The sequence below is a fragment of the Ilyonectria robusta genome (genome assembly GCF_021365365.1).
Source record: "Ilyonectria robusta strain PMI_751 chromosome Unknown BGZ61scaffold_17, whole genome shotgun sequence".
Classification (NCBI taxonomy): Eukaryota; Fungi; Ascomycota; class Sordariomycetes; order Hypocreales; family Nectriaceae; genus Ilyonectria; species Ilyonectria robusta.
In genome coordinates this window covers 414,285-428,832 of record NW_025764451.1, presented here as the reverse complement: position 1 = coordinate 428,832, position 14,548 = coordinate 414,285, and the positions used below count along the sequence as shown (strand labels likewise).

Sequence of the window (14,548 nt, the reverse complement as noted above, 5' to 3'; positions counted from 1 at the left end):
AATGGAGAACCTCCAACGAGCACTCAAATATTACACTAGTGGGGAGATAGCGGCGGAGAGGGACTGGCTAGCATTCTGGGGAATACGAAGAGATAATACCGGCTTGCAAAGAAACTCCCCCGGAGGTTAGGTGTAGTTCTAAATCATATAAGGAGTCTGATGTGAAAACAAACTCAATACAAAGCCTAAGCTATTTATTTAAATTCGCTGCTTTACTTAGGCTGAGATATGAGTTGCCAGTATGAAATTCATAACGGAAAAGCGTAGCAGGAATTACATTCATCGCCAGGGTGCTTTAGCAGATTGCGAACATTCTCCTCCTCGCAAATGCAGCCTCGTCCAACCCTTCCCCGCTCATCCACCCATCGACGAAACACTCCCCCACGAGCCTGAACCTCTGCTGCCCTCCATCGTCATCAGTCGGCCGCAGAACAACAGGGACACTGCACCCAAACAGTATGCAGACCAAGTCCCCCTTCACAGTCCTCTCCGGTGCCATGCCGACGCGTCCGTCCTTTGTGACCATCATCCGTAGTGACATCCTCACGACCGTGTCGAAGAACCGCCCAAAGATGGTGTCGTGGTAGTATTCGTCCTCATTCGGGGCGGGATCCGTGAGAGCAGTGTCGGCCAGTGGGCAGCCTTGGAGCATACTTTCCAAGGTGCGGCCCTGGATCTCGAAGAGCTTATTGTCTTCATACCACTGACGGAGTGTTCTGCAACCCGGGAGGTCGATGCCGTTTACTATGCGCACGAGGAGGCGGACAAAGTCAAGAGAGAAGGCCTCGGTGGGCATTGCGAAACGCATGTACCTGTCCTTGCGGTCCAGTACCAGGCTCCGACAGACGCTGGTAAGGATCTCAGTGGCCGAAAAGGAGGAGGCGGAGGCGTCCCATCCTGAGCTCCGGACCATGGGTGAGTGAGCTGACCCGGCCAGCCCGTCCACTGTATCGACGATGGTACCTTGTGCGTTCAGCGTCGCCTTGTCGAAGCTGTATACGGGCGGTATGTTGCCGGCTGCCGAGAAGCAGACTCCGGGATCCACCTCGAGAGAAAGGGAGGGGCGGAGGTTGCCAATGTGGGTTTTGCAGCTTTGACTGACCATGGCTGGAATTACGATCGTTACTCTCTTCTGCCAGTCCGGCACCCATGAGGGACGCGTCGACGCGAGTGCTGGTGGTCCGCTGTATATCGAGGCCAGACAGATGATGTCCAGCGAGTTGTACGCCTCGATGAACCGCTGGGCGAAGAGCCTGTAGACTTCCTGCGCGGTCATGGCGTAGCTGACGGGCATGAGGTCTTGGTCTGTGGCGAGACCACGGAGACCGTATATCCGATCCCGGTCGTCGGTCGCGTCCATGCAGCAGAAGTAGGCGGACAAGGCCGCGAGCGGTAGGCGCGCCTCGGCCCCGGGCTTGCCAGGCTTTTTGGACGCTTTGTACACCATCAGCGCCCTCCTGCGATGATTCGCGTGGGTAAAGCATGGCTTTTCCTTGATGCCGACCGAGGTGCAGACGTCGGCCATGAGGATGCTCAGGCAAACGGCGACCCTAGAGGCGGTGCGCATACCGCACCAGAACGAGACACGCGGGGACAGTACAAACTCTTGGACGCTCCACATCCTCGTCCACCACTTTCTCGAAAGGAAATTCTCGAATGCTTTCCAGTGAGGGCGGTAGGAGTCCGTCTCCAGCAAGGCGCGAGCCTCGGGGGCGCTCAGATGGCGGCGAGAGGTCTTCTCGAGAAACTTGACGAAGTCCACGGCGAGATCGCTGTCGCTCGACTGTATCCCAAGCCACACGACGGTTATTTCAGCTTGGCCGTAGATGAGGTTGATGCGCTGCACCTGTTCCGCTCTCTCCTCGAGGTTTGCCTGGTCGATGCAAATCGAGTCGATCCACCACCAACTGCCGTCAAGCAGCTGATCCTTCGCGCGGAGTGTTTGTATGAAGGGGCCGAGCGACCCGAGCACCGGAAGCGTTTCCTCGTCTATCTCGAGCGCGAAGGTTCTCGCGGTTCCGGTCTCATCAATCGCCCATGTATAGCTAATGCACCGGTAGGCGGGGAGTGGTTCGTCGAGAGCGAAGGCCTGGAGGACGGCAGACGTACGGCGGCCATGGTCGGAAACAAACTTGAGAAGTCGTATTTGATTGGCGCGAAGTGGCTGGTACTTGTATGAAGCTGTCGCGACCATGTTGGCTTAACGATGAAGGACTCGCGCTGGCCGCAGAGTAGTTGGCTTAACGAGGTAGAAGCGGATGATAAGTACGACGAGATAGAGAGATTTATAGGCACCCAAAGACATGTATACCATCGCTTCCAGGCTGCCTCAGAGGCCACTCTGCCTTCTGGGAAGACTTGGCTGAGGCTGCATGACCCCACCGCACCATGATCCAATGGGGCAGCAAGGTGACCGGGTCCCAGGCTGCAGAGCACCTGGAAGATGATTGGCGAAGTTCTCAAAAGAGGCCAGTTAAAAGGGGGACGGAAGAATTGTCAACAGAAAGTGGAAAAAGGCACAAGGCGTCGGACCGGATGAAGTTGGTCCGCCACACGGCCGCATCCCTTCGTGATGAGCACTGCCTACCGCCCATTCGATCCTCATAAAGCACCAACAGGCCGCACCTAGTTTATTAGCCCTCTACTACCTAGTACTAGTAAGTAGGTAGCCTTGTCGCTTCGCGGGATATTGTCTGGCTCATCCCTGTCACCCCCCCCCCCCCCCCCCCCCCAAGTCCAAGTGTCGTCTATATAGCACTTGGATGCATGAAAATGCCCTCTGGGTTCAATGAAAAGTGAAGAGCACCAGGTGTTGTACGTCAAACCTGTTCATTATTTTTGGCCCCCAATACTTCCACAGGCTGAGCGGCCTAGCGTTATGCAGGTCTCACTGTCTCAGCCGCTCGTCACCCGACCCAGCCCGAGGCCTTCAAAGTCGCAAAATGCTCGAGGTTCCTCCGCATACATTTCCAAGACCCAAGGATCGAGCCTCCAGTCGCATTCAGAAAAAGCGTCAAACTCCCATTTGGAGTTTCATCTACGAAGAAGCCAGCAAGAATTATGGAAGACGTGAAGTCCAGGAACTTGAGAAGTGGGCGAAGGACTTCGAGGTCAATAACGCTGAGCCAAAAGACTATTGGAGATGGGTACACCTACCCGCGAATAACGTATGTCGAGCAAACCGCGACCAATATATCGAGGATTTCAATATGCTAATACGATATAGAAAGCTTGGGTCGAGGTTCGTAGCCGCGTCCTTGTGGAATGTGGGAACACTAATATGAAGATCAGGACTTGATACGTCCATTGAGTGGTATGGACGATGACATCACATTCAAGGCGTATTGGAGCGGGATCAGATCGTTCATTACTGGATCATACCACGAAATTAGAGGCCCGGCTCCACACGCTCGCTTCCGAAAGCCTTCTTTTACCCCTTTGTTTGGATCCCACGGCGGAATCTTCTCCCTAGTTGTGAGTTGGCCCTTATTCAGGGCTAAGATAGACCTGACTCTCTAGATTCCATACTTTGATGCAGAAAGCCTCGACTGCTTTCTCCAAGACAAAACGTGCTTTTCTCAGCTTTGTAAGGATAACTTTGCCAACAAGGAAGAGTTGAAGCACCTCTATAACGAATCCGACGACAGTCTAGCCAACTTCCATGCACCATGCACGCTAGATCAGTCTTACTACCTCTCCCTTGATGATTCGGGTGATCGCGACAGGGACCAGGTCGTAGTCAAACACGTCAGGCGTGAAGAAGAACTGAGATTGAACAGGTTTTTACAAGACGGACCGGCAACTGTGCTGGCGAGAACCACTGTTAAGCCTAAGAAGCTCCTCATGGTAAACCAGATGTGGGTTTGGAAGATTGACTCCAGTGAGTATCAATAAACATGTGCTGTTTACCTATCTCCAGGTCTCTAACTGTTGATGATCAGCGACCCTTATCACTGCGTTTCCCGATCGTCGACACCCAGCGCAAGAACACAACCTCTTGGCGCAAATCTCCGAAGCTCTGCGAACACAGCCGCCTCTGAACATGGGTTCCATGATATCTCTCATGCTGAAATACGCCACTGGGTTCGTGGATGCCCCGACCAACGCCGGACTGGATGAGAATCTATTTCATATCTTCGAACAAAGTATCGCTTATCGGGTATGAGATGATTCATGGCGGAGTGATTAACTTAGAGCTGTACTGACCATTTTGCCGTCTAGGCCCAAGAAGACGCAGACGGCTATGCAAAATTCAACAAATGGCAAAAAATGTTGAGCAGCTTGGACGAACAGCGAGTCCCGAAGCAGAGGATGAAGGACCACAACGCGAAACGGAGGCAAATGGGAGATGAATTATGCAACATAACAGATGAGGTAGAGTACCTTCGTGAGATCAAGGACGTCAAAGATGAGCTGAGGATTATTTAGCGAGTTTTGGAGGATCAGAGGATGGTCGTCGCCCAGTACGATGCCGGCCAGGAAGGATGGACAATCGGTGTGAACAAAAATCGATTCGACACAGAAGAAGTGTTTCTGCCAAAGGATGGAGAGGATGAACTAGCGCTCCTGAAGAAGAGGCTGGAGTTTCGGATCTCCAAGGTCAAATCGCTTTTCGCGGACGCATCTTCGGTAGAAAACTCGGTAAGGGCGGTCTCCACCCGACTTCACACCAGAGCCCCCCGGCCCCCACGCACGAGGGTCTAACATGGCATTATTCTCTACAGCTCAATCATCTCCTGGATCTCAAGCAGAAGCAAGGCAACCTCATGGTTGCCAGGGATACACGCAGCCTTGCAAACGAAGCGGACAACAGAGCCAAAGCCAGCGCCTGGCAGAGCCGGCTACTTTTTATCTTTACTTTCATTACAGTTATCTTTGTATGCTTTACCACCCTGCCTGATAACTTTGGACGATTTGCTAAATGTACTTTCGACACCTATATCGTTCGCATGCACATTTCTGGCGGTCCCGGTTCGAGAATTTCCTCGTGGAAGCGGAGAAGAGGTGGCCTGGCGATGGTTCCAAGTATTCGCCGCAGGTCGTAAGTTATGGAAATGATCCAGTACATCTCTCCTCACTAACTCTGCTCTTACAGTGGTCACAGAAGCCATCAAGTGTCTGGTCGTTGCAACATGGCTTGTCCCAGAGTGGAGTAGTTCCTCAATATCTCTACTCCCTAAAAGTTGGAGAGGACATAACCTTGAGAACAAACAAGATTCAGGAGTCTGAAAGGTAACTGATGAGGATATGATGAGTAGCCGGAGAGGGGTCCGAAAATGAAATAGGGCATGTTTCTTGAAAGGCTGAGCCTAGTTTGTTACTAATGGATGTGCTATATTTTCTCGCGTTACTAACAATTTGTACTTTATTAAAGTCACGAAAGTGCAACATTTCATGTAGTTCGGCCACAACTCAGTTATAATCCTGAAAAATTGCATGAGCAGAGCTGATGCAGGCCGAGGAACCGTCGACGAGCTGAAGATGAGCTAGCTAATGGAGAGGCCAGCGGCGATGCATGCTAAGTCATGTGTCGCTTGTGTTTCGTCTCATAATACCACAGTCTCCGATCACTATCTTGTTGTTGTGCATAGCATAGGGTATGTACACCACGACGAAGGGTTGAGATGCTATTCTTTTGTGAGTTGATTTGACTTACTTTCTGTGTCAAAATTTGCCAAGGTGAAGTCTATTTGATCTGAGGACACAGTTGAGGTTCAAGGGAGAACTTCTACCGGCAGTACGTGTATTATTCCTCTCGTCTTCTATGCCCTTTTGTCCAGTTTGAAGGTAGTTGAAGATTTGTTACTAAGCTACCAAAAGCTATTTTCTAATTAAAACAAGAAAGGGCACAACCATGTAGTTAGGAATAATCATAGCCGGTCAAGAATCAGCGAATAAAGCTATTTAACTCTAGCCGATTCTTAAGAATAAAAAATATACAAAAAACTTTTGCACCTTAGTCTTGCTATCTCAATGAAAGTTTACTCATACAGTTACATGTTTCTATTAATTTGATTGAAGTTTCGTCTTTGAGAATAAACGAATATTATGAGTACAGCTCCTACTCCAACACACTAGCTTAATGATAAAGCCATTGCATTGGTAAAATCATGTGCCGCGATAACGCGTGTCTGAAGAATAAAACTTGAGTTACAATTGTCACAGTATCCTGGAAGATCCCAATTTCCTGCATTGCCAAGCTATTGATCTCCTTACAGTATGTCGGATGGGTGCAAAATTACAGGACATATCGGAAGTGAAAGTTTTCTTTGCATTCCAGGCATTAGTACATAGCTCTGTCGCATTACCAGGAAAAATGTGAGGAAAACTCACATCTGTTAGATCAGAAAGACCGAGAGCAACGTCAACGTCTCTATCGACACCCTTGGCACCGGTGGCCAAACGGTCACGCTATACCAGGTTAGATACTGCACACTTCAGAAGCCTAAATGACGACATCAGACATACCTGGGTGTTCTTTCTCCAGTCTATAAAGTACATGGCTGTGACAAGCAAAATCTGGACGCAAAAGCAGACGATCATTGCTGCAAACCTGGACTAGTATCTTGGAGTCTCGTACGAGAAGAAGAGCTGTGGCCTGGTGATGTTACGGAGACAATAACTTGGGTTGAACCCGTTAGTGGTCATGTACCTCAAAGATTGGCCGTGGATTCACTGTAGCTTACCTCACGAAAACCGACGAAGGAAATATAGTCTTCTTCGTAAGTCCCACAACATTGGCTTGAAAAGGGTAAGAACCAAGACCCAGACAACGCTGAAGCCGACCAGCAAATAGTAACCCCTATATTCATCAGCATGTTTACCGCGACAGTCAATACGCTACGCGAAGGCTACAAGCGGGGTGATTAGCTATAAGATATATGAATTCTTTTCAATAGAGACAAGTATTCATATGTTTTCTTTTTCTTTTTACCAACAACATCTGTTCAAGGACCTGCCATGTCAAACAATAACCAGGTTGCTGAGTTATATAAAAGCGAGATACCAGCCTATCTCTCTGTAACTTGGACCGCGAGCGAGATGTGTAACCATACTTAGACACACAATGTTTGTTAGCGGTAGTTCTACATCTTTCGCCGAGCCATTTTAAAATCCCGACTCCTTTTTATCCACCTTCGATGCAATCATACGGTTGGAAAAACAGAGTCACTGGTAAGAGCAAATTTAAGTAACCCTTATGTTTTCAATTCCAAGACATCTATATGCGGCTGAGAAGACTAAATTACAAAGAAACAAAATACAAGAATAATTACAGAAATGTCATTCTCTTTACTAAACGAGTGGCTTAGGTAGAAACAGCCTTGCTGAGCGAAAGTGTAACGGGCGAGCCGCTAAGAGTAACCCACTGGATGGGAGGCTCGGAACCAATCTGGTCGACAGTGACAGAGCCACTATCGGCAGTGGCAGAGCCGGAGGGAATGGTAACGGGAATAGGCACCTTGCAGGTGTTTCCGTTGGCGGTCACGGTCACGGACTCGATGGCGCCGCTGCTTGAGAAGCCATAGGACAGCTTGGGGCTGCAGTTGTCGAGGGTCATGCGGTCGGTGAAGTACTTGGTGAAGTCGTCGTGCTTCAGAGACAGTAGAGGCCAGTTGGTGAGGCGGGTCATCTCCTGGACGATGGTCTCGGTCCAAGCCATAACAAGAGACATCTTGCCGGTCTTGGGGCCAATTGTAATAGTATCGACGTCAATCTGGCGCATGTTGGCCTGGTGGAACATATACGGATCAGCCATCAGGGACAGGAGATAGCGAGTGTTATCGTTCTTAGCCTGGGCTAACAGGTTGGTAAAGTCACCAGAGCCGGCGGACGTGTTGATCCATTCGAGGGTAGTGCAAGCAGCAGTGTCGCAGTTGTAGTAGATAGTTGTGGCAAAGCGAGGGGCGATAGTAAGACCATCATATCCATTGCTGGCAACAGTGCTGATCAAAGGCCAGTATTTGTTGTTCGGGTTGCGCAAAACGGGACGGGTGTTATCGCCAACTACGTGGGTGATACCGTTGTCCATCCAGGCCCTGATAACATCGCCGTTGTGGAGGCCAGTAATAGCAGGAGGGATAAGGCCGTTGCCAGAGAAGAGGGTAGCCTGATCAATACCCATCTGAGCCATCCAGGCCTGATTGAACTGAATTTCGCGGTTGGCATCGGCGTAGGTCGCGTTGTTCAACTCCATGTGCGAGAAGGTATGCGAGACATGGGAGAACTGGTTCAGGTTGCTGGCAGTCAGGAACCAGGACGCAAATTCATCAAGAACAGCGCACGTCTTGGTCCACTTGTAGGTGGTCCACTCGGAAGGCCAGAGGTTTACACCGGTGCCAAGGGGCTTCTGGAACTCGAGAGCAGTGTCGTTAGGGGTGTCGTAGTCCACAGCGTAGTCGGGCTGGCACACAGATTCAGACTTGGTAAGGGCAGTAGCCGCAATCAAGTCGCCGTTACCATTGTGAGCAAGCTCGAGGCGGAAGTCCGAACCAGCGGGCATGCGGGAGTTGATGTCCTTCTGCCAGGTGACGTGAGCGTTGAGGTCGGCGGTGCGCAGCTTGAAGTCGACGTTGGCAGGCGAGTAAAGAGTGGTGCTGAGCTGGACATCATCAATCTGAGGAGACAGGTGCACCTTGCGCTTGCCCAGGAAGACACCGCGGGTCATCCAGTGGATGTGGGCGTGCTGGAGGAAGGCAGAGGTCTGGGACCAGTCGGGAGCCCAGCTCATGAACCAGACGAACTGCTCGCGGCCGCTGAAGTTGTTGATGACGGCGGCCACGCTCTCGGAGCTGAAGCCAGTGGCGGTGCCGAACTTGGCAACGGCCTTGGTGGTGGTGGTGTCAGTGATAGTGGCGGGAACATGGTAAAGACCAATGGTAGAGAGCCCAGCATTGGTATTCATGTTGGCAGTAGGGAAGTCAGAGTTGTCCGTGATGCTAATGAGCTGTTCGACACCAGCACCGCAGCATCCGCCACTGACAGCAGCAGTACCGAACTTGGGACCAGGGAAGTCATTGATGCGAACCATGCGGACGCGGAAGGCGGTCTGGTAAGCGTACAGGGCATTCCACTGGACATCGGTGAGAGCGCTGTTCCAGGAAGTGCCGTAGTTGTAGGCGACCGAGTCTAGGACAATGATGCCACCGAAGTTACCGGAAGTCAGAGATGAGTTCAGAACAGGCAGGTCGACGCCGCCGATGGGGACGATGAGGTTCTGGTAAGGGATACCGTAGGCCAGGAGACCGAGGCTGGCGGCTAGGGCAGTGCTGTCGTCGGCGGCAATGATGAGAATGGTGCTGTCGACGGTGGCGGCGTGAGCGGCGCTGCTGGCAGAGGCACTAGCAGAGGTGCTGGTCGAGGAGCTGGTCGAAGAGCTGATTGAGGAGCTGGAAGAGCCGCTGGTTGAGGAGCTGGTAGAACTGCTCGCGGCACTGCTAGTGGTGGTCGAGGTACTACTAGTGGCGGTTGTCGTCGAGCTGGTCGTGGTCGAGCTAGTCGTGCTGGTCGTGCTGGTCGTGGTCGAGACACTTGAGGTTGTCGTCGTCGTCGTCGTCGTACTAGTCGAGGTGCTGGAAGCGCTGGTCGTGGTCGAGCTCGTAGTGGTCGTAGTGGTCGTGGGAATAGAAACAAGACCCTCAACAACAGAAATGGCGTTCATCTGGACCTTAGCAGTAGCGCCTCGGCCGCAGGTAACGGTAGTTCGAACAGTAGAGCTGGTGCCAATGACGGTAACGGGCTGTGAAAAGGTCAACCACTTGAGCGTGGAGCCGCTGGCAACGACCGGGAAGTACGGCGTGCTGCCGACGAGCGAGAGGCCCATGTAGGCCTGGATCTGGCAGCTGTTGGCCACGTTGCTGGAGACGACGGCGTACTGGAACTGGACCGTGTAAGTGTGCTTCGCAAAGAGGTTGCTGAGGAATGAGCTGATGGTGGCGGCTAAGAGACGCTTGGAGAGACGGCTGGTTGCAGGACCGGTGGCAACCATCTCGACAACATAATTGGGGTCACTCTCAGTGTCGACAGTTCCCTTGGGTCCGGGAGCCTCGATGACCTTGACATTGCCGGTGGTGTTGAAGCCGTCGAGGCCATCAGAGAAGTCGGGGTTGTCGAGCACGTTGTCGGGGTTGTCGGCGATAGCGTTGGTAGTTGAGCCGTCGGATCGGACTCGGAGGATTCTGGCATCGGCGACCTGGCTCAGGACGCCCAGGGCGGCGACTGCCACGTTGAGAACGCGCATGGCGTTGGTGGGTCTTTAGAGACGCACGGAAAGAGAGAGTGAAGCTGGAAGCTTGAAGTTGGAAGCTGAATGGGGTGAATGAAAGTGTCGACTCGGATCGAATCTAGCACAAGGAAGAACGGTACAAAAGAGTGACCGGAGGGGAAGGGAAAACACAAGGGTGCAAATGAGACATGGAACTCAGCCTGGATGAATGATTCTCGACAACATCCTGGACGCAGGGGGGGCCTTTAATAGGAAATGAAGCATGGTGGTCAAGATGCCGGTTCAGCAGAAATTGCCCGAGGCTCTAGACTAAACGCGGATCGGATCTGGTCTCTGGCGGTAATCCCGGGCATCCGGAGAGCCCATGTGGCTCGCTACTCCATACACAATAGGCTCTTGGCGGATGAGATATCGGCGTTGGCGGAGACTCCAGGTCATGGGGATTGCTCCAGCCTGGTCCACTTCGGAGCCACTCTCGCGTTGCAGACGGTGTTAACGGCGAGCAAGAAGCCATGTGGCTCCTGTGGCTCTCCCCTGACGCCATGCAGTCGACGGCCGGAGTAGGCCAACAATACAAAAACCCCTAGCGCCTCCTGACCTGAGTTAAGCGCCACGCTTTCGCGATCCAGGTTGCGGTGAGCCGACGGCCTCAGCTGTGTCAGGCCCGTTCTAGCGTGGCTCGACTGGCCCGATGCGGCAGAGCGTCGCGATCGAGACTACGGAGATCTGCGTTAGCTGCAGCAGGGCGTCTCCTACGCCGTGGTCTGCAGTAGTCAGGGCCGGTCCAGCTGGTGTCTGCTCGGGGCTGTTGGAGATTGAGTGGCGGACGCGCCGTCCATCAGATGGAAGTTTATCGGCGCAAGCGAGGCCCTGAATCGTGTCGGCGGGAGCGTCTATTGAACCTCGACCGCGGGCATAATCGGCAATTATGCTTTGGTCTGCAGAATCAAGGGCCTCACGGGGCATTGCAACGGCACGGCCGGAACTCTGCAAGGCTGGCGAGGTTCCGACTTCCATTTCCGTCCAGAATACACGCGCGAGAAACAAATCAACGGGCTTGGCAATAAATGGAGAGACACGGGATCTCCAACTCAAGACGGGGCAGCGCGCGATACGCGAGAGACATGGTTGCGTTCCAGAAATGCATCGACAGGGCATCCCGGCTTTCCCACCTTCAACGCAGCACATCTACCTACCACGTAGTATTCACCGCATCATGTCCACCAACCGCCTTAGCCAGCATGCTAGAGCACAACCGCTGCCACTCCTCAGGCCACTTCTTTGGTGACTCCGCCGCTGGCGTTGCGCCGGGGCCGAGCGAGCCGTCACGTCACAGGGCCTCACCGCGGAACACTGGGGCCTCCGCCTGACGCCGCAGCATGGCAATGGCATCGATTAAGCTCAGGTGAGGGCGGAGACGGCACGCAGCTGCTATGTGCTATTGGTTGACAGGACGCTTGGCAAGCCTGAAGGCCGGAAACGGGAGAGACCAGTCTCGGAGGGGAGTGGAGCTTAGACATATTACGAGATACTAGACTTAACAAAGGAGGAATCATCAATGCTCCCCAGACGGTCGGGAGGCACTAGACCCCAGAAAGGCCACAGGGCGCACGTTGTGGGGGTATTGAGCCGAGATTCCGAGTCCAGGGTGGCAGTTCTTCGCAGTCGCGATTGCAGACTCTGTGAAGCAATCTAGACTCCTTTCCGTCAATCTGCCATGTCATTTCCGCACCGACCCTCAATAAACCTGGTTCTGCCAAGGGGGCGGACAGGGGATTGATAACTTGGGCAGGGAAATCCTAGTTGATATACGTCTATTAATACCCTTATTAGCCAGATCCCGTCCCCGTGGCCTAAATGCCGAGTTTGTCGCACGCCTTATCTAAATTTGTGGTGTAGGGTAGGGGTACGCTTCAGTTCCCCGTGCGTCTCTTCGGCTCTCTGTGTACCTAACTATAATAGGAATAGCTGTATCTTATCGTCTGACCGCCTACTAAATAGGGCTATCGCTTATCAAAACAAGTATCTGCAGGACCTTACCCTCTCTACGGAGTAGGTAGGTATAGAAACTATCTGGCTACCTAAAGTAGACTGCTGCAGCTTGAATACTACTGCAATTAAGATAATGCCAGCTAGAGCCTACTATTACTGAAAGTGCTGCTGGACTGAAATGGTGCTGTAGCTAGAAGTCACTGTAGGTAATTGCCTGTAGCGGGCAATAGTGCTTGGAGAGGAGGTACTTGTGAAATGGCAGAAAGCTAGAATAGGAAAGGACAACGATACATATAAATTAGTGATTCCTACGGCTTGAGAGCTGTACCTTCTGTTAAGTGGCTCTTTTAGCGCCTTACTAGCCTTTATCTAGTTAGACATACAGGGAGCCGAAGATATTGCACGGGAGCTGAAGGGTAACGTAAGGTAGGCCGACTCCGAATAACCGACACTCAGACGGATGGACACTTCGCACTGCAAAACCCTCGATATTTGAACTCTGTCATCTCCTTAAAAATCGGCTCATTGTTGTACCGCATCTTGTCACTATCTGCCGGCTATATCCCTTCCGAATTCCAGAACATATCGTCTGGATCCAGTTTTACCATGCTCGGCAGCAAACTTGCCAGATCACCCAACCAACATGTCTTTTGCGCCACCTCCGTATCTACTTGCTCACACACATGCCGCAAAATTCTCGTTCAAAACGCGCAGGAGATTTATGCCGTCCGCTATGTGGTCCCCGAGCCCGACCCTAGAAAATTGGAGCAGACGCATCTTGTGGTGGTGGAAGAATGACGGGGCTGAGCGCCCAACGCCCGGCAATACCGAGTGCCCGCTACCTCCGAGTTCAAGCAACACAGCTTACGTATGGGTGGCTTCAGTACTGTGGGTATTATCATAAAGAATCAACATGAGCGCCGCCTCAATACTTCCTTGCTTGAGGGCATACGTCATCACATTTGTTGCGTACATGCTGGCATGCTGGCATGCTGACAGGGCTACTAGCTCCGGTAGTGTTTAAGACCTGGGCTGGCAGTACATTTCGCAGTGGGAATGTCGTGTCCAGCAGCGTGCCGTATTCGAATGCCCTCAGGCTCTCAAGTCACCCCATGGTCTTTGATTTCAAGCCCCTTTCAGGGTTTCTTGAGTCTCGACATGAGTGAGCAGGAGCTGAAGCTTACTTCTGAGACCAGCCACGTCTCCGTAGAATGCGCCATCCATAGTCTGGCTTGCAGGGACTATCAGCAACACCGTGTTCAACTCTTTCGGGGCTTCTGTTACTAGGTCTTGCAGAGTTCTAAACCAATCTACTGCATCGTTCTGAAGCCAGTTCAAGGCTAGACTGGTGGTGGTGACCTGATTTTGCGCCTCAAAGGTATCAAATTCAAACTCGGTGACAATACCAAACAAGTATTGAGCGGATTCAAGAGGCCCTCTTTTTGGGGTCAGGAATGACCTGCGAGTGACTACCAAAAGCGGTGGCCATAATTTCGAATCACATGGAATCGGTGGCGAGGATGGGCATTTCGTCATCACTCTCGACCGCATGCATCGAGTTAGCTTACAAGAAGATGGGACTGCCAAGCTCCAAGCAGGCGCCGGAACAGGTCATGTTGCCACTGAGTTGTACAATCAGGGAAACCGAGCTATACCACTCGGGCAATGCCCGAGATAAGCTTAGCCTCGATGTGGGCGGCTGCTGCTGCTGACAGGGGCGTAGTGTTGCCACCGGCAGTCTCGTGTTGCATGCTGGCTATGGCATTTCTATGTGGACTCAGGGCTTTGCACTGGGCGGGTTGATCCGTGAAACCGTTGTCCATTCCAACGGTATCATTGTACGCGGATACCCTGTGGAAAATCAGGATCTGTTCTGAGCTATCTGCAGAGCCAGCTCCTCGTTGGAATGGCCACGGAAGATGCGTCTCCTCCGCCCAGTTCGCAGAATTTCTTGCCCATAAACTCAATGTCGTCATTGGGCTAGAAATGAAACTAAAGTGTCGTTTGCTAGATTCCTGAGCAATCTGAGTTGAAGCCACGGGGAAGTTTGAGGCCACAAAATCTGAGCTATCAGAAGTCTCGGTGATTGAGGCCGACCCCCTCACAGATGACTACCATGCAGGGAGATACGACGATGCACAGTCGCCACTGAGTGTGATGTGATTGATCATAATATTCGTTGTTTCCGGTGGAAACTGCTCGCCCTTTCCTGGTGAAAATTGACGAGTTAGGGTATGTCGTGGGTGAAAACGTCATGCCGAGTGCTGGCTAAGTCGACTATCCAAGCAGGTAATCATATAACCAAAGGTTGGCGTCGACGCCACTGCGTGAGGG

At 52.2% G+C, this 14,548-nt stretch overlaps 4 protein-coding genes across 4 annotated transcripts; 2 read left to right on the top strand and 2 right to left on the bottom strand.

The window, feature by feature from the left end:
- Positions 1-157: 157 nt before the first annotated feature.
- Positions 158-2,416, bottom strand: BGZ61DRAFT_456502 (heterokaryon incompatibility protein-domain-containing protein). The gene has a single exon (XM_046246524.1). It carries the CDS (start codon positions 2,192-2,194, stop codon positions 296-298), a length of 1,899 nt encoding a protein of 632 aa, XP_046101109.1. The 5' UTR covers positions 2,195-2,416; the 3' UTR covers positions 158-295.
- A 526-nt stretch (positions 2,417-2,942) lies between these two features.
- BGZ61DRAFT_520125 (uncharacterized protein) lies at positions 2,943-5,308 on the top strand (the record flags this gene model as incomplete). The annotated part of the gene is made up of 10 exons (XM_046252434.1): positions 2,943-3,167; positions 3,227-3,241; positions 3,292-3,474; positions 3,520-3,880; positions 3,942-4,159; positions 4,222-4,374; positions 4,429-4,641; positions 4,725-4,877; positions 4,933-5,041; positions 5,096-5,308. The coding sequence occupies 10 exons, from the start codon at positions 2,943-2,945 to the stop codon at positions 5,227-5,229; spliced, it is 1,764 nt and encodes a 587-aa protein (XP_046101108.1). The 3' UTR covers positions 5,230-5,308.
- A 1,998-nt stretch (positions 5,309-7,306) lies between these two features.
- BGZ61DRAFT_358453 (uncharacterized protein) lies at positions 7,307-9,658 on the bottom strand (the record flags this gene model as incomplete). The annotated part of the gene is made up of 1 exon (XM_046240966.1): positions 7,307-9,658. One exon carries the CDS (start codon positions 9,656-9,658, stop codon positions 7,307-7,309), a length of 2,352 nt encoding a protein of 783 aa, XP_046101107.1.
- A 4,015-nt stretch (positions 9,659-13,673) lies between these two features.
- BGZ61DRAFT_358636 (uncharacterized protein) lies at positions 13,674-13,892 on the top strand (the record flags this gene model as incomplete). The annotated part of the gene is made up of 1 exon (XM_046240984.1): positions 13,674-13,892. A coding segment is annotated over one exon (219 nt), but the record flags the coding sequence as incomplete, so codon positions are not given.
- Positions 13,893-14,548: the final 656 nt, after the last annotated feature.